At 39.1% G+C, this 20,011-nt stretch overlaps 1 protein-coding gene across 1 annotated transcript in view; it reads right to left on the bottom strand.

The window, feature by feature from the left end:
• Positions 1 to 20,011, bottom strand: part of ptprsa (protein tyrosine phosphatase receptor type Sa) — a 131,566-nt gene that overhangs the window by 84,607 nt on the left and 26,948 nt on the right. Inside the window, exons 4-6 of the mRNA XM_030728129.1 lie at positions 7,827 to 8,015; positions 5,624 to 5,632; positions 561 to 578 (exon numbers count right to left, since the gene is read on the bottom strand). Of these exons, the coding sequence (XP_030583989.1) occupies positions 561 to 578; positions 5,624 to 5,632; positions 7,827 to 8,015 (216 nt within the window). The remainder of the gene's footprint in view (positions 1 to 560; positions 579 to 5,623; positions 5,633 to 7,826; positions 8,016 to 20,011) is intronic.

Below are 20,011 nucleotides of genomic sequence, written 5' to 3'. Positions count from 1 at the left end.
TATAAGATGTGGCTAGTGTCCTTGTGGTTTATGCACCAATGAGGAGGATATCAAAGCAGAGCTGGAGAAAAAAGGAAGGGTGTTGCTAAACAGTTTGCAATAATCAGTCTACATAAATCTGTCGAAGCCCTAAAATGTCACTGTCAGAGGTGAAAAGAAATAAATAAAAAACACAAATCCTAGCAGAGCTAACAGCCCTCGCCATTCATCTGTTTGCTGTTTTAATCTCAAGTTTCCTGACTCTGATAATGTCGATGAAATAGCAGGAAGACACGAACACAGAACACACAGACACACACAGGTGGAAGAACAGCACGTCAGTGTTGACATTAAACACGGAAATATGAAACATACATGACCAATGTCACACAGAACACAAACACAAATGAAGTATTAATGGGAGCGGAAAAAGGTTAAATATTTTTTTTAAATACGAAATCCCCGATTATTTGCCATATTTAGTCACTTTGGTGAAATTAGAAGTGGTTATATTTGGTTATGTGTCAGTTAAAGTCTTTTTTTTTTTTCGCTCTTTTTATCGTGATGGTTAAACATCTTACCTCGAATCGGGGTACCCTCTGGAGGAGACACAAAAATGAAGACACAACATCAGTTAAGTTCAATTATTAGTAATAGTTAGAGGAGGTGTTTGGGTTAGATGGGTCACTGAAAATTGGTTATTAAACCATCAGGTAATCTTGTACAGATAAGGGGGCTAAAAATAAAAAAAAAACATCTAAGTGCCGGTATCACAAAACAATGGGGAGCTTTATCAAGCTGGCATACTCAATTAGCTTTTTCGCCCGGTGTCTCGGCATGCATTTTATCATGCCTGTAACTTAGGGTGATGAGGGGAGCATGAGAGGTTGGGTTTCTTAAGTTGACATGTTACGCCTGTCAAAATCTACTTGAACAAAGTGTGTGTAAAAACTGCCACTATTCAGCACTGGGCACCCGCATTAGTGTTGAACCTTAACATGTCAAAGGGAGGAACAGAATCTCTACCGAGATTCAGGCGGCGCCTTCATGCAACCGCACGTTAAATTAAACAGACTGAAGTTCGTATTTATCCTGCAAGTCATAAACCTGTTTAACTGTGACAGATAGACTCAAGTTTGATCCCTTATCCCCAGTCATTCAGTCTCCTTGCTTTTCCAGTTGTTTCATTTCACTGAGAGTTGTATGTTTCTCTATCTTTGTTTATTGTGAGGCTGTATTGTATTACATGGCTGACTGCAAGCCAAATGTCCCATTAGGGACAATAAAATATCGAGCTTATCCAGTCACTGGCCGGCGGGTTTTTTAAGTGTGGTTTGAAATGCTGCATTGTAAAACGCATCCCCTATAGGCACAGCTTTGGGTGTGGGAAGGCGAGTCAGCTTAACTTAAATCCCTTCAAATTCAAATTAAACTGTCCTTCCACTCTTGACTGTTTTTCATAATTCCTTTTTGTCTTCTTGCTCGAGCAGCTCCTCTATTAATTTTCTCTCGTTCGCCCTGTTTTTGTGTTTTTTTGTGTATCATAGTATTACTTCTCTCTTAGTGTGCATTTTTAAACCAAAGGCTGACTGAGGGCAACAATGTGCTCTTGGTTATTCCTACTTGGCATAGACTGCCTGCACCCACAGGGCTAAGGATCAAGGGTACTCACTATCCACTGAGCCTAACATTAGAGGTCTGGCCCATGTGTAGGCATGCAGTCATGCACAGAGAACCTGTTTAAGTAAGTTTTAATTCTATTTTCCTAAGTGTGAAATTTTATTCCCTCAGCAGTGTTACGGACACTTGTTCGGCATTTGGAGAACCTCATGACAGTCTGTTTAACTACACCTTTTTTCCCCCCACCGCTGTCACTGACAGGTGTAATGAGTGGTGGAACAAGCTTAACTGCAAAGTGATGGTTAGGGACTCTTCTATATTTATTCATGGCTGGCTGTGCGGCTGCACATTCACTAAGACATATAAAACAGAATCAGGCATTATTCATAGCTTTATTAAGCTGACAATGATACATGTTTTTGATGTAAATCCACACATAAATGTATGCATCTCAGCTCCTGGTTTTTAAAAATGTGAATTCAACCCAGCATTTTCCAGCATTTCCTACAGTACAATAAGGGGTGTGAGAGGCTTGGTTGTGGAGTTGAAATGTTCAGTGCCTTCCGGTCAGATTATTACATTTTTGTGTATACAGCCATCTTTTGTGATACCAGCAATTAGGATTCAGTAACTGAATCTGAGGTTCTGCCTGGTTTACAATGCACCTAGGTGGATTCATTTCCTTTTTGACCATTTTGTGTTGTGTTATACATTTCTAAGTCAAAAAAATCTATATTTATGTTTTTAAAGTATGCATTTGTTGACATTAACTGCACTGTAAAATTCCTGGTGTTGATCTTTTTTTTGCTATAATTGTCCACATTGTGGCTGAAGTGGAAAGTCGATCATTTCAGACACAGAATCTAAATGCAGTTTTGACTTTATAGATTTGCCTTGTCTGTAAACCCCCACAAAAACAATCTTATCATGTTGTAGCCACAAACAGTGCAATGTGCTTATAAGCGCCACAGTAATCACTTAGAGTCATTGAAAAACCAGGCAAAATCAAAGCAACAATTTTATCATTTCTATAATAACTCTGGAGACCACATAATCATAGGTGATCACAAGACAAAGGACAACGGGGCTGGGAAGGTTATAAAGTTAGAGTTTGATTAGAGGCTGCAGGAAGCTGGTTTATCTTGCTTTAGCTGAGATGGATTTTAGTCGGGAGTTAAGAGGTTACTAGTTGAAGGTTAGAGGTTAAGGTCAAAGTTAGGTTAAGGTTAGAGTAAGGTTAAGGTTAATAAAGCAGGTTTGTAAAGGGGGGAGGGCTGTCACATGGATCTTCTAAAAGCCTGGGTGACAAAAGTGAGAAAGAAATGAAAACAAGAAGTATAATGAGGAGGATGAGGGACAACGGAGAAACAAACACACAGAGAGAAAAATATCGAGATAGAGAGAAGAAACTGGCTTTGTCATTTCTAATTTTTAAATATAAAAGGCCTGAGAATGGTAATATAAAAGTTTGTTGAGGAAGACCAGGCAGGCTTGATCCACGAGGCCAGCCAATATTCAATTACAACGGCAAATCCACCTGTATTACGGGCATGCAACTTAATGGCCATAAGCTTCCCATCTAAGCTTTGGTCAGCCAGGGGTTGATCAGATTAGGGTGACAATGACCTAAATACATCTCAACATGCTGCTGTCTCCCTCACATTATCAAATCTGGCATTCTTTTTTCCACAGAACATCTGCATGTGGGGCAAATAGGGTTGCGTGATTGGCTGAGTGTCAGGGTCTAGCCACCCTCAAGAGGGTGTCTGGCTGACCTTCTCATCACCACTGACACTAGTCTAGGATCCTGGTGGTGTCACAGCAGGTCTGAGGGAAAAGGTCTGAGCGACTCTCTTCACAGCAGCTTCGATAACACTGGATTTCAGCGTTTTCTTATTACACTCAACTGAGCTTAATGTGACTTACAAACATATGTGTTTAAGGGTGCCATCTAATGTCACGGTCATGATTTTAAGCCTTTACTATAAAAGGGACATAAATCTTTAGAACACTTTTGCCCATCCTCTTACTGTCATTGTGGCCTGCAGTTAATCGGTTCTAGCTGACAAGGCTAGGGAGGGCCTGAGGTCTGCAGACAGGGGTACTTAGGCAGAAATGTCAGGCTCTCTGCACACGTCTGGAAGAGCTCCTCTGGAAACTCTGATGCAAATATCAATTCTGACAGCAAAGCATGGACTGAAACATAGGGAACCAGTCTGCCAGCTAATCACCTATCTTGCAAACAATATTAATATATATATAAGTTCCAACTGTGATGTTGTTTCTTTCTTTCTTTCTTGGAGTGGGAGTAATTTAGATCAGCATTCACATTTCATTATTTATTGATAAAGGTCATATAAAAAAGAACAGAGAATCTTTGCAGAAGCTGGGAGCTGAGAAAGTTTTTGAAATGATGGACCCCAGCTCACTTTCCATGTTCTCCCTTCTCCTGCTTCTCTCCCGTTTCTATTTAACCCCCGTTTATGGCAGAGGGCCCACCGGCGTGACCCCCTGAGGCTTGAGAGTGTGTCTGATGCAAACAGAGAAGCCCCAGAAACTGTCAACAGTGATCAGCACACCAGAAGAACTTGAAAAAAAGGTTGAGGCTGTCACATGTTTTTCCTGTTTTGGGGATTTCTTAAATGCATTTCTAAATGCAAAAAAGAAAAAGTTATTAGGGACCAAAGATGGCTACTAGAAGTGCTGAAGGGATGAGAAGATGGCGGCCTAGGGGGCTCAAGCCATAAATCACCATAAATCCTGTCTGACTGCTGAGCTTTCCAGCAAAAGAGCTATAGAATAAAACCCCCCAAAGCCAACATAACCTTATAAGAGCTATGGTACTGAAAAAAAGGGAAACTAATTTCCTTGTCTCCCCTCCTACGGGCACCTATAGTTTGAAATTTGAGTAAAATGCATCCAGCTTAAAGTGACTGGGTATATATATATATATATTTTTTTTTTTTTTTTTTTTGCAAGTATTTCAAAAAAGTCAGGAAGAGCATAAAATGTGGCAACATGTAGCTATGAAGCCAGTTATGAGCCCTTACTCTTCTAGGCCGGGCAAAAAAGTCTAAGCAAGACATTTGTTAAGTAGTGAAGCAGAAGGCCAATCTGGCATGAGAAGAAAAAGCTCTTCTGACAAAATATTTGGCCAAGACCAGAGGGTTGACGCAGCATGAGTTAGGGAGTAGAATACATATTCCAGAAGCCTGACACTGATGTTCTTCTGAAAAGAATTCAAGCTCCTAACAGTACTTGCTGCACCTTTAAGGAGTCTTTCTGAAGCAAAGTTTAATTGTGAAAACTAAGATTCAAATAAAACAGGTTAAATGGAACAGTAAGTGATGTGCATTGCTGGGGAAATGTGCTTACTATGTATCTCATTATGAAGCCGAAAATGCTGCAGGCTGACTGCAAAGAAATGACTGTCTTGGATTCCAAATGAGTCCAGTTATTTACTTAAAACCTCTTGTCTTGCAATACAGCAGAGGAAAAAGAAGTAGATGTGACGGGACTTTTAGGAGAGTAGGATCTCCTGTAAAGAAAGAACAGGTAAAATAACTGGGGAAAAAAGCATATAGGTAACTTTATATAAGGTTACTTCTAAGGTGACTTTGGAATCCCACTAATACATGTACTAAAGTAATGTGGAAAAACTCTAAACTGAACAGTTCACATGACCTAATATGCATATTAGCTTTATCATAAAGTACAATGTTGCCGCCAAAGACTTGATCATCGAGTCTTCCTCAAATAAAGGAAAATATGCTGACAGGTGGACCGTGATGCTTCCTCAATGAATCCTCTATCTTTCTACTAGTAGTGGGGTGAAAGAAGATATAGTTGAAACCAGGAGGAGTACGGTAAAGTAAAATTAAGGATATACAGAAACAGAATATAGGGAAGATGTGGAATTGGAGGGTAAGGGTGGTAGAAGAGCAGGGAGTTCATGCATTCTGGAAAATAGTGTAAATATGCCATGTGCTTCAAGGACAGTGGGCTGGATTGCTGAGGCACTTACCAAAGGTTTCTGAAAATGGTAAAGAAAGAACAGGTAAATAGAAAAAAAAAACAGAGTTTATTTAAGATTGAGGTTCAAGGTGACCTTTTTTTTTTTTTTTTTTAGTTTTGTTTGGTGTTGTGTCCCACCTCAGTGTTTTTGGTTACATTTAATCCGAAACATTTTATTTATAATTTATAAATATATTTATTGGATTATTATTATTTTATTATTTAAAAAAATGCATTTTATTATCAGTTGTAAAATAACACATGTAATGTTATTTTTCAAATGTATTTATTGGTTATTGTCCTGTTTTCTTAGTCGGGGGTGGGGTGGGGTTGCTTGTGTTAAAGGTCAAAATTACATGAAATGTGTTGAAGACTCTGCGATGTGGACAGAAGCACATCTGAGTTTCAGACACAAATATAGACAAAACATTAAGAAAAAAGAGACAAGAAAACAGCTCTGTTTCAGTTAAACAGGACAAACAAAGACAATTGAAAAATCATGAAACAAATAAAGACAGATGGTACGGAGATTAGACAACAGACAGCAAACTGAATTTCTTTATGGATTATCCAGAGAGGCACAAAACTCAAAAAGCCATATTAACAAGGTTACCAGGTAATTCAATGTATTTTGAGAGGCGATGGCCCTCCACATGAGCATAATACAGTATGACTTCAGAAATTACTGGTGGAGGAAAAAAAAGACTACCCTTGTAGATGTACCTGCAAAACAAATATCGGTATCTCAAAATGTGATTGTAATGATTCAATAAACCTGTCAATGCATATTTCAATTTGTTCCTGTTTAGTTTGAATGTTGCAAAACAAAGTTTAACAACTTGCATGTTTATGTCATGAAAGCAGTTTTATGACAACTTTGCCTTTTATGCAACAGGAGGTGTGGTGCATTTAAAAAGTAGTGGGACTGTCTAGCTGCTAGTACTGGAAATACGCCATGTTTGACATGATTCATATCCTGCTATCAGTGTCACAATATTCTAGTGTGCAAAGATGACATTCCAATAGTGAAACATCAATGTCAATTTAAAAAAAAAGCAAGACTATCCTTCAAGAATAGAATCACAAATAGGTAGCAGTTAAATTATGAGACAATTAAGGTTTTAATTTAAAAATGTAAAAATTCAATCTGCTTCAAAACTGCGGATAATAATAAATCAAAGATGAACCATACCTGAAAACTGAAAATATACAGAACTGTAAACTTGCTCTATTAGGTAAAGTGTGAATAACCAGATGACAAATTGATTATTTTGGGTGTACGGCTCTCGAGGGCCATAGCTTGGGCAGGAAGTGAATGGCAACAGTGGCCGTATTTAGTGGCATCTACCCTGATTTACATTCGCAACAACAAATCAAACAGGAGTCATTGAATTTTTCAAATGGTGACAAATCATTGACCTAAAATATCTACCCCTTATTGCCCAGAGCCACCAGAGGGCCTGCACTTAATTAGCTATATAATTAGGCTTTGCTTTACTGGGCCTCTCAGTGGGGTTTAATCAATGGGAACAAGACAACATATCCACCACCGAGTATGTCAGTAGAACATGGACCTTGCTCTCATTGTCTGCTGACACATTTGTTGTGAATCCTTTGACCTCATTCTGCAGTGTTCCATTCTAAAACATAATTTCCATCACCACTTTTTGGATGATGATCTATGTTTATAGCAAGGTACAACAGCTACTGTGATTTCCTTTAAAAGATTGTACTTTTTGTCCTTTATTCAAATAGTTTACAATAATAAACACCCAAGTTTTTAGGCCGACATACAATTGTGATTTTTTTTTTAAACTTTGGGTAACTTTCATGTCTTTAGCATCGCATAATATCTGGCACAACATAATGATTATACATTTATACCAGCTGAATGAATTCTTGGGTCACTCAGTCTACTGCAGCCCTATTCAGGTTAAAAGCTAAACCCTAGTGAAGGCTGTTGTAATATAATATCTGTGTTGACTGCCAAATAATTAAGCATTCCCAAACTAGAGAATGTGTGTTCTCAGTGTCATTAGTTATTTTGAGAAAATAATTAATTTCAGAAAAGGAAATACTGGGCATTAAAGCTACATTAACTGACACAAAACAACAAAATGCATCTATGTTAAGTGTTGTTGAAAATGTTCCGGGAAATTAAACATTAGTAAGAAGGAAACAGAGCAGCAACATAATGCTTTAGCTTTCCTTACCTGAGCGTAACTGTTTGATTCGTCCATTACTTGTACTGGGGTCAATTGGCAGGAAGTCTTTGTACCAAGTGATTTCCGGGTCAGGGTTCCCACTGGCAGCGCAGAGCATTGTGGCCGTTCGGGTGCGCTCCACTACTTTGAGCTGAGGCCCCATGTCGATGTTAGGGAAGCCTGGTGGAAGAAGGTCCTCTGTAAAAAGAACACAAGAAAGCGTATGAGTCCTCTGACTGAAAAAAAACAAGGGTTATGACTTTAAAATAGTCTCTTTCAAAGTTGTTACTTTGCTTCCCACTTGTTTTTGAGTCATTTTGACTCATTTGGCACAGTTTAGGCTCCCATATGCTGTACAACAGACAAATAAAAACCTCAATAAAAACCCAATGAAACCTCAGGAGACAGGAATTTATGTCTTTTGTGGTGCCGCTTTTCCTTTGGGTTATTAATAGTCTTTGTTTTCCTGTTTAAACTTACTTTAATTTTGAGTAAACATTTGGCTACATTTACACTCGCTCTTTGGTTAGGTTATGGCAGCAAAACGGCTTGTTTGGGTTTAGGAATATTTCATGGTTTGTGTTAAAATACACCCGTTTACAACATGAATGTGCTACAAAGGTTGCCAGGGTTACAAGTCCTGTGTTTACAATAGGCATGAAAAGACGTGGTCAGCTTTACAGTATTCACTGAACTGTGGACCAATTATATATTCTTTGAGAGTGCCCTCTTGGGCATACCAGAAGAAAATCTTCGACATTTTTCCATCTGCACACCGTAAGTTCATGATTCAGACACAGATACCAAAAACCACCACTTTATTGAGACATACTATAACCCCAAAGGCCCACAACTGATACCAACAGACTCTTTTCATGGCAGACATTTTGACACAGTAGGGTAAACATATTGACATAGCTTCCATCAAGAGTTCCAGTAAGCAAATACAGTGAGCCAGCATCCACAAAAGTAGAGCCTCCCCCCAGCCATCGTTAATGCACCAGTGCTTTCCCTACTGTGACAAGCCAAAATGCCCACTGTGGAATCAAAAGGTCTAGAGAGAGATGCAACTGATCAGATTTGACAGATCTGCATTAAACGTGCGAGATTTAAGCAGTTACTGTTGAACGTATTTGCCATTATTATCAAGACAATTCAAGTGCCATCACACTAATCAGCGATTGTTAGTCAGACACACAAACACTGTAAAATCCTTACAGCTAATAATCATGCATGATTGAGTAATTGTTTCACTTTTAGCAGATGACAGTCTAGTGCACTCCATTGCCATTGTCGTTCTTATGTAGACTCCGCGCTGTCTTGGGGCAATTAGTCTCATGGGTCAAATCCCCTGACCTCTACCCTGACTGGAGCCAGAGTAGTGAGTAATTCTCAGTTGATGAGAGCTGAAGGGGAAGTACCCTAAGCTGTAATATGATTCAGAAGAGTAAGGCCACATCCCAAATTGGAGAAGACTGACTGACTTAGCTCACTTTTCATTTGGCAAGCCAATGACCTCATGTCCACTTTGCAGACACTGCGGTGGTCTCACGAACACCTTACAAGCACGAAAATAAGGGGAATTAGGAGAGCTGGTTGGATCGCAGGCTCTGACTATCTGCCTTTAAAAGACATGAAAAGCAATTCCATATTATTTATTTCACGTTTGCATATGATCTCATGGTGGCACTCACTTAAAAACCTTTACAGAAAGAGGCATATTTCATTTTCACACGACCACTATTGTCTCATTTTTAAGTAACGGCAGTTAAGCATTTCAAATCAAAAGATAATGAATATTATTGATTTGTGTAGCTTTTATAATGATTTTTTTTAAAAAAATCTTCAATTGTTAAAACTACCAAGATAAATAAATAAAGCAAAATATGTAGGCTTGTTTAATTGATTTGTATGACACATTATGTACTTTCACATTTAGAAATGAAATATTGAATCTTAACAAAAAAAAAAAAAATAGACAAACTGGAGAGACAAAAAGAAGAATCCTGAGCTCAGCATTTAACTAATCAGTTGAGCAAAATAAATATTTCAGTGAAAGGTTCAAAAAAGTACAGGCATTTACACCGTTTCATGCTTTCATATCTTCTCCATCAGTTATTGATAATCACTCCAAATAATCTCTTTATACCAAGTTCTTCTGGAGTTTAAAAAGCAGTGGCAAGCTACATCACTTAGCAAAGACACAGGAATATGTACTCATATCAATGTATGACATCAATGATCCATGCATACCATCAAATGTGCTGCACTTTAGTACCCCTCTGCAAGAGAAGGACAGCTGTAAAGTGTAGGTCTACCATGCTCTCTGAGTGTTACATCTGATTCATTTGATGTTGGATCTTTACGTCATGTTGTGTTAATGTCTTTGGCTATGTCTTCACAGTATGAAAAGAGCAGAATAAATCCTAGACAGAGCTTTTATGAAACTGAAAACATAAAGTGTTAGACAAGTGGGAATCTGCATGAAGAGAGCAAGAGAAGACAGAATAGATGGGTGGAAAAAAAACAAATCAAACCGACCCAAACAGCAGTAAACAAGAAGCAGGGATAGCAGATTCACTGAGAGATTGTGCTATCCTTACAGCTGCTCTGACCTGATAGAGCATCGGCAGCTGAAAAAAAAAAGGCTTGTATTTTGGTTACTTGCTTCCCCTGGAATAGAGTCTGATACCATCTTTTCCCCTGAAGCTTACAGGCTCTGTCGATAAAGGCGGCCATGCAAAAATAAATAGATCACTCATCGAGGGAGTGTTACTTTAGGGTTAGCCAGCCTGACTGTGAAGGGGAGAAGGAAACCAATGACATGGGATGATGGTATCCTAGAATTCCCAAAGGGCCAGCTCCCCATAATGGCATAGCAATTGCACTTCCACGACGTATACATTCTGAAATGACAGATCATCTCAGGCCAAATACAATCAACACACATGCACTATTCAGTGACAGTGATGCACTTTTCTTCTCTTTTCTTTGCAGAAAACAGCCTTTGTCATTTAAGCCAACAATCACCATAAAGCCTCATACAGTGCTAAGAGACACATGCTGCTGAACTGAATCACCACAATCTGACACAAAATAGCTTCTTTATGACATTGCAGTAATAAGGGTAAAAGTAATGGCTGTTTTTATATATAAATATAAATATAAACATCTAATTGAGTTTGATTTGATTTGATATGACTGATTAAAAAATCTCCCTCTTCCATAAGAAAACAAAAGGAAACAAACACCTGACTGCCTCAAAGAAACTTCTGATTGTCAGACGCCTTTTTTTGATGCATCCAGTTAATTCAGCAGATTCAGACACCGCTCAGTGCTTGAATACTTACTGGCTAATGCCCTGGCCTTGTCAATAACCTGCATTATCAGACTGTAAAGGGGCCTGCATCTATCAACATGCATTTGTAGAAGTGAAATAGGATATTGGGAACACACTGTTACCTGCAATGTGGGCAAAAATACACCTGGACAAAGCTCTTTCACAAAATATTTAAGAGAAGAGGTAACTATAAATATACATTTTAATTTAAAGACCTTTAGTGTAGGCAGAGCTGCCGATGTGATTTAGGGAATGAACCTGCACTGATCACACTCGGCTGCTACTACAGTTGACACAATGCAAGGTTATGAAATGAAAAATGGCCCTGCTTGCAGGGTTTGAGAAACATGAGAAAAACCTGCCTGAACGAACTCTGGAGCGCAGCATTTCATGCTGTTTGTATTCATTAGTTTAATACACAGTTATAAAAAGATATGGTTTGTATAACTTGGCTCTCATAATGGGTTGGGTGGGTATATAGTTAGCTTTTGATTTTTGTTATTCTCTTTGGTGTTTCTGTGTTTGTTGGAATGCCATCATTATCCATAATTGTCTTTAATTTTGCTTCACCACTTAATATCATTACACAAGTGACAGGTGCAAAGCCTTTAATCAGCCTCTGGTTAGCTTAGCCACCGCCCGGCTGTTAATCTGCCGACTCATGCCTGCTGTTGCATTCTGCTTTCCAGCATGCTAACTGCAGCCCTCCAAAAAGGTCTGTCCTTTAGACTCATATAACTCCCCTGACTAATCCTATTTCCAGTGACTGCTCACTGCTACCAAATCATCTCTTAAACGAAATATCTAAGTAAATAGCTGAACCAGGTAACTGCACTAGAGTCCTACAGCGCAATACTGAAATGTGATTTGATGGCCATTTGGTTTGGCTTTCACTATTTTTAGGGCAAAGGGAACAAATAATATACTGATGAATGAGTGGTCTTGCTGAATGTATAGCCTAAGAACTCCTACTGCTATTTTGTAGGCACTATAAAGTTGTGCTGTGTTATCCATACAGTGCAATACATATGTATAATTTAAAATATAATTTTCAGGACAATGAACAAAGTGCCCAACCTAAACCAAACAAGCACTTAACCCAGGCACCTGGCAGTTCTAGTGCTGGCTGGTGGTCAGCATATTGTACTTTATATGAATATTGACATATTATATTGCATATGCCTCTTTAACTGATGTCAACATCAGTGGTTTCAAAGCTCCTTTTTTTCTGAGCCATCAGTTATCTTCCAGAGCGGAGAGTGCTACAGCAAGAGAGAGAGAGGTGGAGAGGTAAATCTTGACTGGCTGGGACTGCAGCAAATGCCATGGGGTGTTCCACCATACCCCGCACCTATTACTCATATTATTATTTTCACTTACTGCAATGATTTAATTTCATCAGCAGCATAATGAGGTTAACTGATTACCCAGACACAGGCTTTAAGCAGCCCTGTGCATTGATACCAGAGGGAATGAGGCTGAGTGAGAGAAAGGGAAGGGAGGAGTAAGAGAAAGGGGGGGGGGTACTCAAAGAAGTCGCAAAGAAACAGGATAATAAAGACAGTGGAAGTGGATGAAGTGGATACGGATGGAAAAACATTGGTGCACTCTTTGAAAGGCACATATTGGAGTCTGAAAAATTAGATGTTTAACTAATAGGCAGACCTGGCTGCTCAGACTCTCAACAATGCAGTTTCATTTGCTCTACACCTACAATGCAGCCACAACTGTCAACAAGGGACAAGTGCCTGTGCTGAGAGGAAGGTTATAAAATACAGATGAGGTACAACTGCAGTAAAGTCCATTTGGCCAATAGAGTGATTTATTTATTGGATTCAAAACTACCTGTAATCTAAAAATATGCAAAACGAGTGTTCTAAGTACACTTTGATATATATATATATATATATATATATTACAAATTATATATATATATATTACAAATTATATATATATATTACAAATTATATATATATTATTATTTATCGTATATTTCCAAAGACTTCTGACCAAGGCAACTTCCAAGAAACTTTGAAGAAAAAAATCTGTACTTTTCCTCTCTTCAATACATCTCTGTATGACATGCCTTCAGTTCTATGACCAGTGAGATTCTTGTTGAACTGTTTGAGTAATATACAAAGGGAGAACAGTGGCACAGAAAGATCCAGGGACAGAAGAAGAATAGCAACACGGGGGAAATCTAATCACAGTGTCTCTGGCCCCAGCACTGATAGCCCTCTCCGGATAGCCATCTCAGCTGAATAATGGTTATTATACAGCCAGCACTCAACCTCTACCCCTCCCGCTCTGTTCCCAGAAAGATGTCTGAAGTCTTGTTGATATTCTCCACAGCTAACACATCGAGCTACAGAGGGCAACATTTACAGCCAAATCTCCAAAAATATTGCCCAAGGACTGAAAGACGAGACGAGAGAAAGAAAAGGGTGATTAAGGATTACAGAAAGAGAAAAGACTGAAAACATCAAATATTGAAAGAAAGAAACATTGTTTATGGAACTGCAAAGTTAGTTTGTTTGCTCAAATTTCCCGCCACAAGAGGGTAATCTGTGTCACTTTTTCTCTTTCTTGGTTTTAGACAGTTTTTAATGACACTGCTTAACAGCAAACTATTGTTTACTTATTTTCTATGTGTGCTGTGTATGTAGAGAGGAAACATTGTACCCAAAAAATGTCACAGGCCTGAATTCTACAGCAGCTGTATGTCCTATTAAATTGCCACTGAGTTGTGCTGATTGCTTCTACATTGTAAGTGGATAAAGGGTGGTGGTGGAGGCAGCTTGCAAACATCTTCAAAACACATCCCACACTAAGCCATAAAGCCTATCATTACCACTGAGCTATACACCAAGTTGACATTTGCCAAAGAAAGACAAGAAGGGGAACAATATGCAGCAGCTACCACTGGTAGCAGCTATGACCAACTGTCAAATACAAAAGCAAAAAATAAGAAAGGAAGAGGGAATTTAAAGAAAAATAGCACAGACCAAGCCAAATCCAGGAAAGTATAACACTAAGATGGAAACAATTTCTACCATCAGGCTGAACATTTTAATACTGTTAGCACTGGGGCATCATTTCCTGCCCATTACAGGCAAAGTAGGGAAGTTTTTGTCCATTTAACATCATATTTTTCAGATATGTTTTTAAATAAAGCCAATACTGCTGCAGTCATATATTTTCTTAGACAACCAAAGAATTATCTTTCTCATAATGAACACTATTTTAGTGTAGAATACTTTTTACTGCATATACAACTACTCAAGCTTTTCTTAAGCTCTTCTGGCTTAAATTGCTGCACTAATTTCAGCACAAGTTCCAAACCAAGAAAAGAAAGAAAAGAAAGAAAAAAAGAAAAAACAATGGTGCAAGAAGGGGATTTTTTTTTTAATTTAATGCAGATAAAATATAGGTGGATTTATTATATTATTACAAGGATTTTTAGAACTTAATCGAAGCATGTTGTCAGCTGATTGTTTGTAAAGTTCCATAATGTAAACTAAAATGCCATCTTTTCCCCACCAGTAATTTGAAAAGCCTGGAAAGCAGGGTCCAGCCTTCAAAACAAAACATGCCACACAGGCTCTTTCCTGATGTGCCGAGCCACCACGGCAGACACGGCACAGACATGAGAGAGGAGTAATTGTAGGACAGCTCCAATGATCCCCTGCCTGCAAGGCAAAGAGGTGGAGTGAAAATAAAAACATAAAAAAGGGAAGAAAAAAAAACATTCTGTTTACCTGCCTCAGCAAGTGGAAGTTTATCAAACACCCCCACCCACCTACCCTACCCCAAGCCCCCCCCTCCCCCTTGTCAGGCTCCTGAAGAGTCTGGGTAAGACAGGCGAACTCCGGGGGAGACAGGAGATGAGACCCGGGCCATTAAAGGAAGTGCCTCTCCGTAGAGAAACGTCAACCAGTCAGATTTAGTTTAGTGGTGGGTGGCTCTGAGTTTGCATGCGTACGTGTGTGTGCCTGTCCTTAAGTGGGTGCGCATATATGGAAAAGAAGGACTGCGCGTGGAGTTGTAGTGGGCACGCTGAACCTTGACGTCAGTTTACTACATCAGGGCGGCAGTGCTGCTTTACAAGACTTGCACGCTGCAAACGACAGTTGTTTAACTGTTAAAGCGGTTTTGACTTGTAAGGAATGTGATGTCATCTCACAGTTTCTCACAGTTTTCCAGAAATATGGACAAAAGATGTCTGGTTATATATTAAAGGATACTTTCTAAAGTGATTTTCCTGCGATAAGTGGTAAAAATAAATAAATAAAATAGAATTACATGTGAGCCAAGACTTCTCAATCCATTTTATGCCACTTTTTTTTTCTTTCTAATTGAACACTCATGGAAGACTGTGTAATATACTCCATAAGTTTGGTAATCATCTTTTTCTCATAACCAGTCTTTGCAAACTATCCAAAGAGCTTCTGTAATAACTGAGAATACTTTTCCCCTAATAAGGTCAGGGAACGTCACCACCATTCTTCAGTCGCGCCTATCTGTTGCTTTAAAATCTGTATTATCATTTATGAGCCCAGTCATTGTTGATGTCGTTGTTTATATGGAAGGACTGCTGTTTCGGAAGATCTGCTTTAGAGAATTATTTGGAGGTTCCACGTCTGAGGAGGGCTGGGATGTGTGAGAGAATCAAGACACGGTGCTCCTGACATGTGAAATAAAGGTTCTTTAAGCTGGGGACGCCTTTAGTGAGCAGAACAACAATTATGAATATGTAGTTGTTTGAAATGAGCAGAGGACCAGTGAGATGAGGGCTTAGTAATTACTTAATGTCACTTTGGGATGTGAAAAAAACAGGATGTATCACTAACTGAAAGCAGTTGGAATGCTGGGTAAATAAGTCACTTAGAAGAGGCCAATATCAGGTCGTGGGTAGAATGCTGATTAGTTGGGTATCAAGCAGGTTTATTAGAAGGAAAGGTGCACTCAGGACCTCAGCAGCAGTTTCATTCAGCATCATTTCCCTCAGTAAAGCAGGCGTCCGCAGAGGAATTCATGAGTGGCGAGTAAAAGACACCTGCTCCTAAGGAAAAACAAATAAGTTTCCCCTTAAAATGTGACAACCCAGTGACCGCTCCATTCACATCCTTATGCGACGCTTAAATTAAACATGGAAGGACATGACGGAAACACATGCTGGATGTGCTGTTAAACTTCAACAGCCAAGGAGCACAATGTTGTGCAAATATGAATAGTTGCTAAATCCAATAGGACCTGGGCTGCTTCCAGGCTGAAGAACACATTAAGTCCTGCCTCTTTCAAAGACTTTCATTTCCTTCACACTCCTGTTCTTTATTTTCCCTAATTACCAACTGAAATGCTCTAAATTTTTTCATAAAATCCAGGTTTTAGAAGTTCAAATATCTATTATGATTATGAATTGTGATGTCTTCATTGTTCGTGATGCATTACTTTCTTAGGACAATGCGAGTCTTCTATCTCCTATACACAGTCTTAACTAAGATGTATTCTCCTGTCATGGTAAATATACTAATAGCCATGCTCTTAGGCTTCCCATCCAACTTTTGCCACAGGAAGTCTAGGCACGACACTGGTGAGGCATGCAAGACTTCAGGTCTTATCTACTCTGCTAGTCCTGCAGGGCCTGCAGCACGACCTCTGTGTTGTACGACTGCAGTCACCTGGGTTGGTGGCTGATGTATATGGATTAAGCTAGTGGTTCAGGTCATATCCCGCTGCTCTTCTTTATGCATGAACTGGGACACTCCAAAAGTCCTCACTCATTCCGTTTCCACAGGAATGACCTTGTCCTCCCCTCTCATTCGCTACTTAGCTGCAGAGCAAAATCTTAGTAGAGTTTGGATCATTAGACCAAACTTTTGGACCAAACAGTGCCTGGGACAAGCTGGGGTTAAGTGTCCACTTGGGAAGTTTTTTTGTTTTTTTTAACCTCCAACAGTAACTCAGCAGTGATGTAACAGCTATCTAGAATTAGTAACCCTGATTGAGCTTCTTCACTCATTCTTATACATTTATGCTTCACTATGTGGTTAATGCTGCAAGATAAAGAGAAATGGTAGAGGACGTTTTTGCTTTTCACTTTGTTGAGATTGAATCTTGTATTTTGTTCTCCTCCTGTTGGCTCAGTCAAACCTGGACTGTCAAGTCAGTTCTTTGTGTTTTGTTCAATATTAAAGCTAAAAAATGAATTTGAATATGCATGAATACTCTGAAAAATCTTAAGTATAGAACTGAAAACAAATTTGTATCTATAGTTACTATGCAATTTTAACTTCATTTTAGCTGAACTTCTATTATGTACTATACATAAATACATACATAATACTATCTATTATGTATGTATTCATGTATTTTTAAATTGTGTTGTTATTGACAAGTTTGGTTTTTTCCTGTATTGTAGTCAGCTGTTGAAATACCAAATAACGATTTTGTTTGAAATTAAGTCTTACGGATTTTACTCCAAAAAAAAAAAAAAAATCCTTCTCCACTGAAATTTTGATGAGCAGCCTGGTGTTTCATCACTGTCATGTGGGCAAGAAATTTCTTTTGCCTGCTGGTGGATTGATGCACATTTTACTCCCCAGCGAGACTTCAAATATCAAAAGCAAAGCAGGTCGCACACCTTCCTGTCATGCTAGACAAGCAGGTGTCAGTGTCAAATTATGGTATCCCTATGGTCATTTTCATGCAACAACTATTGCATTACTATTAAGTACTTGTATCTTAATAGTAATAGTGATAAGTGCTGGTACTTGACCAGGAAAAAAAAGGACATCAGTGCATTTCTATAAGACAGCATATAAATGATAATTGTCATACTTTGAATTTTACACGTGAAAGTCTTTTTTTCTTTATAATTGAACAAAGGCAAACAAATTCTGTTGTGCTGTTTAATGCTGTCTTACTAAGAAACACATTATGAAATTGCCTAATATGGTAGGAAAAAACTCAACTGCCACAGGTTTAATCACCGGGGCAATCATGTGCTCACTGTTGTAAAAGCCTCTCGGAAGACTGATCTTTCAAAGTAGTCTCTGCCCCACTCATTGCTGCGAAATGAGATCCATTTATCTGAAATTTCTATCCAGTAATAAACCAATCAGCCAGACACTAACTCCCTGTCTGCTTACCCGTCTTCATCTCTATCACCCAGTGTTTTATTATGGCTGTGCCCAGATGTCTTGGGTGGCTACAGTCACTCTACTTGAACAGAAATTATGTGAAATGGATGGCAACTGTTCAGGAGCTATCCACCCCAGACTAGAGGCAAGCTCCTTCCTCTTATTGCACTCCATCACACCAGCTTCCCTTCTGTCTCCTTTATCTTTCTTGCTACCATTTAGCTTGTGTTCTGTTTCTTTATCCTCCAATCACACCTGATTACTACATCACAGGTTCAGGGGATCAAAGGATTCAGTGTCCATAAACTCATATGTAAGTGATTTTTCCCTGGAGGGATTTTTCTTGAACAGGAGAGAAAAACAGAGAGTGACTAACAAAGAAGGCTGATAACAGGCATAGAAATGCCAATATGGAATATGACAGAGGAGTATGGTGAAACTTGGGTAGAGACAAATCTGCCCAGATTTGAAAGAAAGTGGTGGAGTCACCGAAGGACAGCAAAGGGGATAATGGTGAGGAAACAACACAGAACTTCTTAAGCCTCCAATAAGAGAGGGGCGTGAGGGCCATCCACGTGGTCAACATCCAGCTATTGATTTGTTGTTTGTGTCAAGCCTGCCCTCTACTAAAGAATGCCAGCAGAGTAAGGAGGAGGCCTGTACATGCAATTCTACTCAAAAAGAGCCAAATAACAAAGACAAAAAGAACAGAAAAAAAATGCAGGTTTAGGTGATCAGAAAAGGAGGGCATGGGCATGGGCATGGGCATGGGCATGGGCATGGGCATGGGCATGCCCCCCCCCCCCCCCCCCCAAAAAAAAAAAAAACACCAGTAGATCTTGCATCGTACTTTCATTAATTTCTTAGTCAAGAAACAAGGAGCTGGGTGCCTTCTTTTCTCCAGTTCTTTAAAACTGACTTAAGCTCCCACACAGTAGCCAGTTCTGACAATTTCAGGTCCTTCTGTAGATTATTAGTATTATTAGTCAAAGGTCTGGACACACCCATGTGTCCAGACCTTTGACCGGTACTGTATATAAAAACCAACCAGCAGATATACACAGATGGCCACTTTGCAGCAACATACGGAGAATGGTGACGTACACGACAGCTAGTAATAAAACGTAAAGCACAGTGGCAGACAGTATCTAGCATCTCTAGGTATTAGCCAGGTGAGTTCATAAAGAGCAGAGCACTATAATCCAGTAAAGGCCAAAATAAAACAAATCAAATCCTCGCCCATTTATTTCTAAAAAAAAAAAAGAAAGAAAGAAACTTAATTAAAGTTTCAGCTTAGACACAAGCTTTTCAATTTGAATTTTAAATGACAAATTCTGATACTTAAATATTTACAATTTTTGACCATTTCAATCGCAGCCCCTTGAGCAGTTCTGAGTACAATGTGATAGATATTTCATGCATTTCATTTTGTCCACGTAGCTGTTTTTCAAATCTACTGTATTTAGCTTTCGTACCTCTTTGCTTTTTCCTGCAATTTCTTTTCAGCTATCATTCTAGTCAGTAAGTGTTGGGGACTAGTGGAAGAGAGTAAAGGTCAATTCAGATGCAGGCAGAAAGGAAGAGGAAGATCAGACAGATCTGTTACTGATACCACCGAGCGCATTCTTCACTGTCTAATTACCAGGTGGCCACTGCCTGCCTGCTGGATCTTTCTCTTTCTTTGTCTCCTTCTGTACTGTTCACGCATGCAA

Source organism: Archocentrus centrarchus, chromosome 4 (assembly GCF_007364275.1).
Source record: "Archocentrus centrarchus isolate MPI-CPG fArcCen1 chromosome 4, fArcCen1, whole genome shotgun sequence".
Taxonomy (NCBI): domain Eukaryota; kingdom Metazoa; phylum Chordata; class Actinopteri; order Cichliformes; family Cichlidae; genus Archocentrus; species Archocentrus centrarchus.
This window is presented reverse-complemented; position numbering and strand designations above follow the sequence as displayed.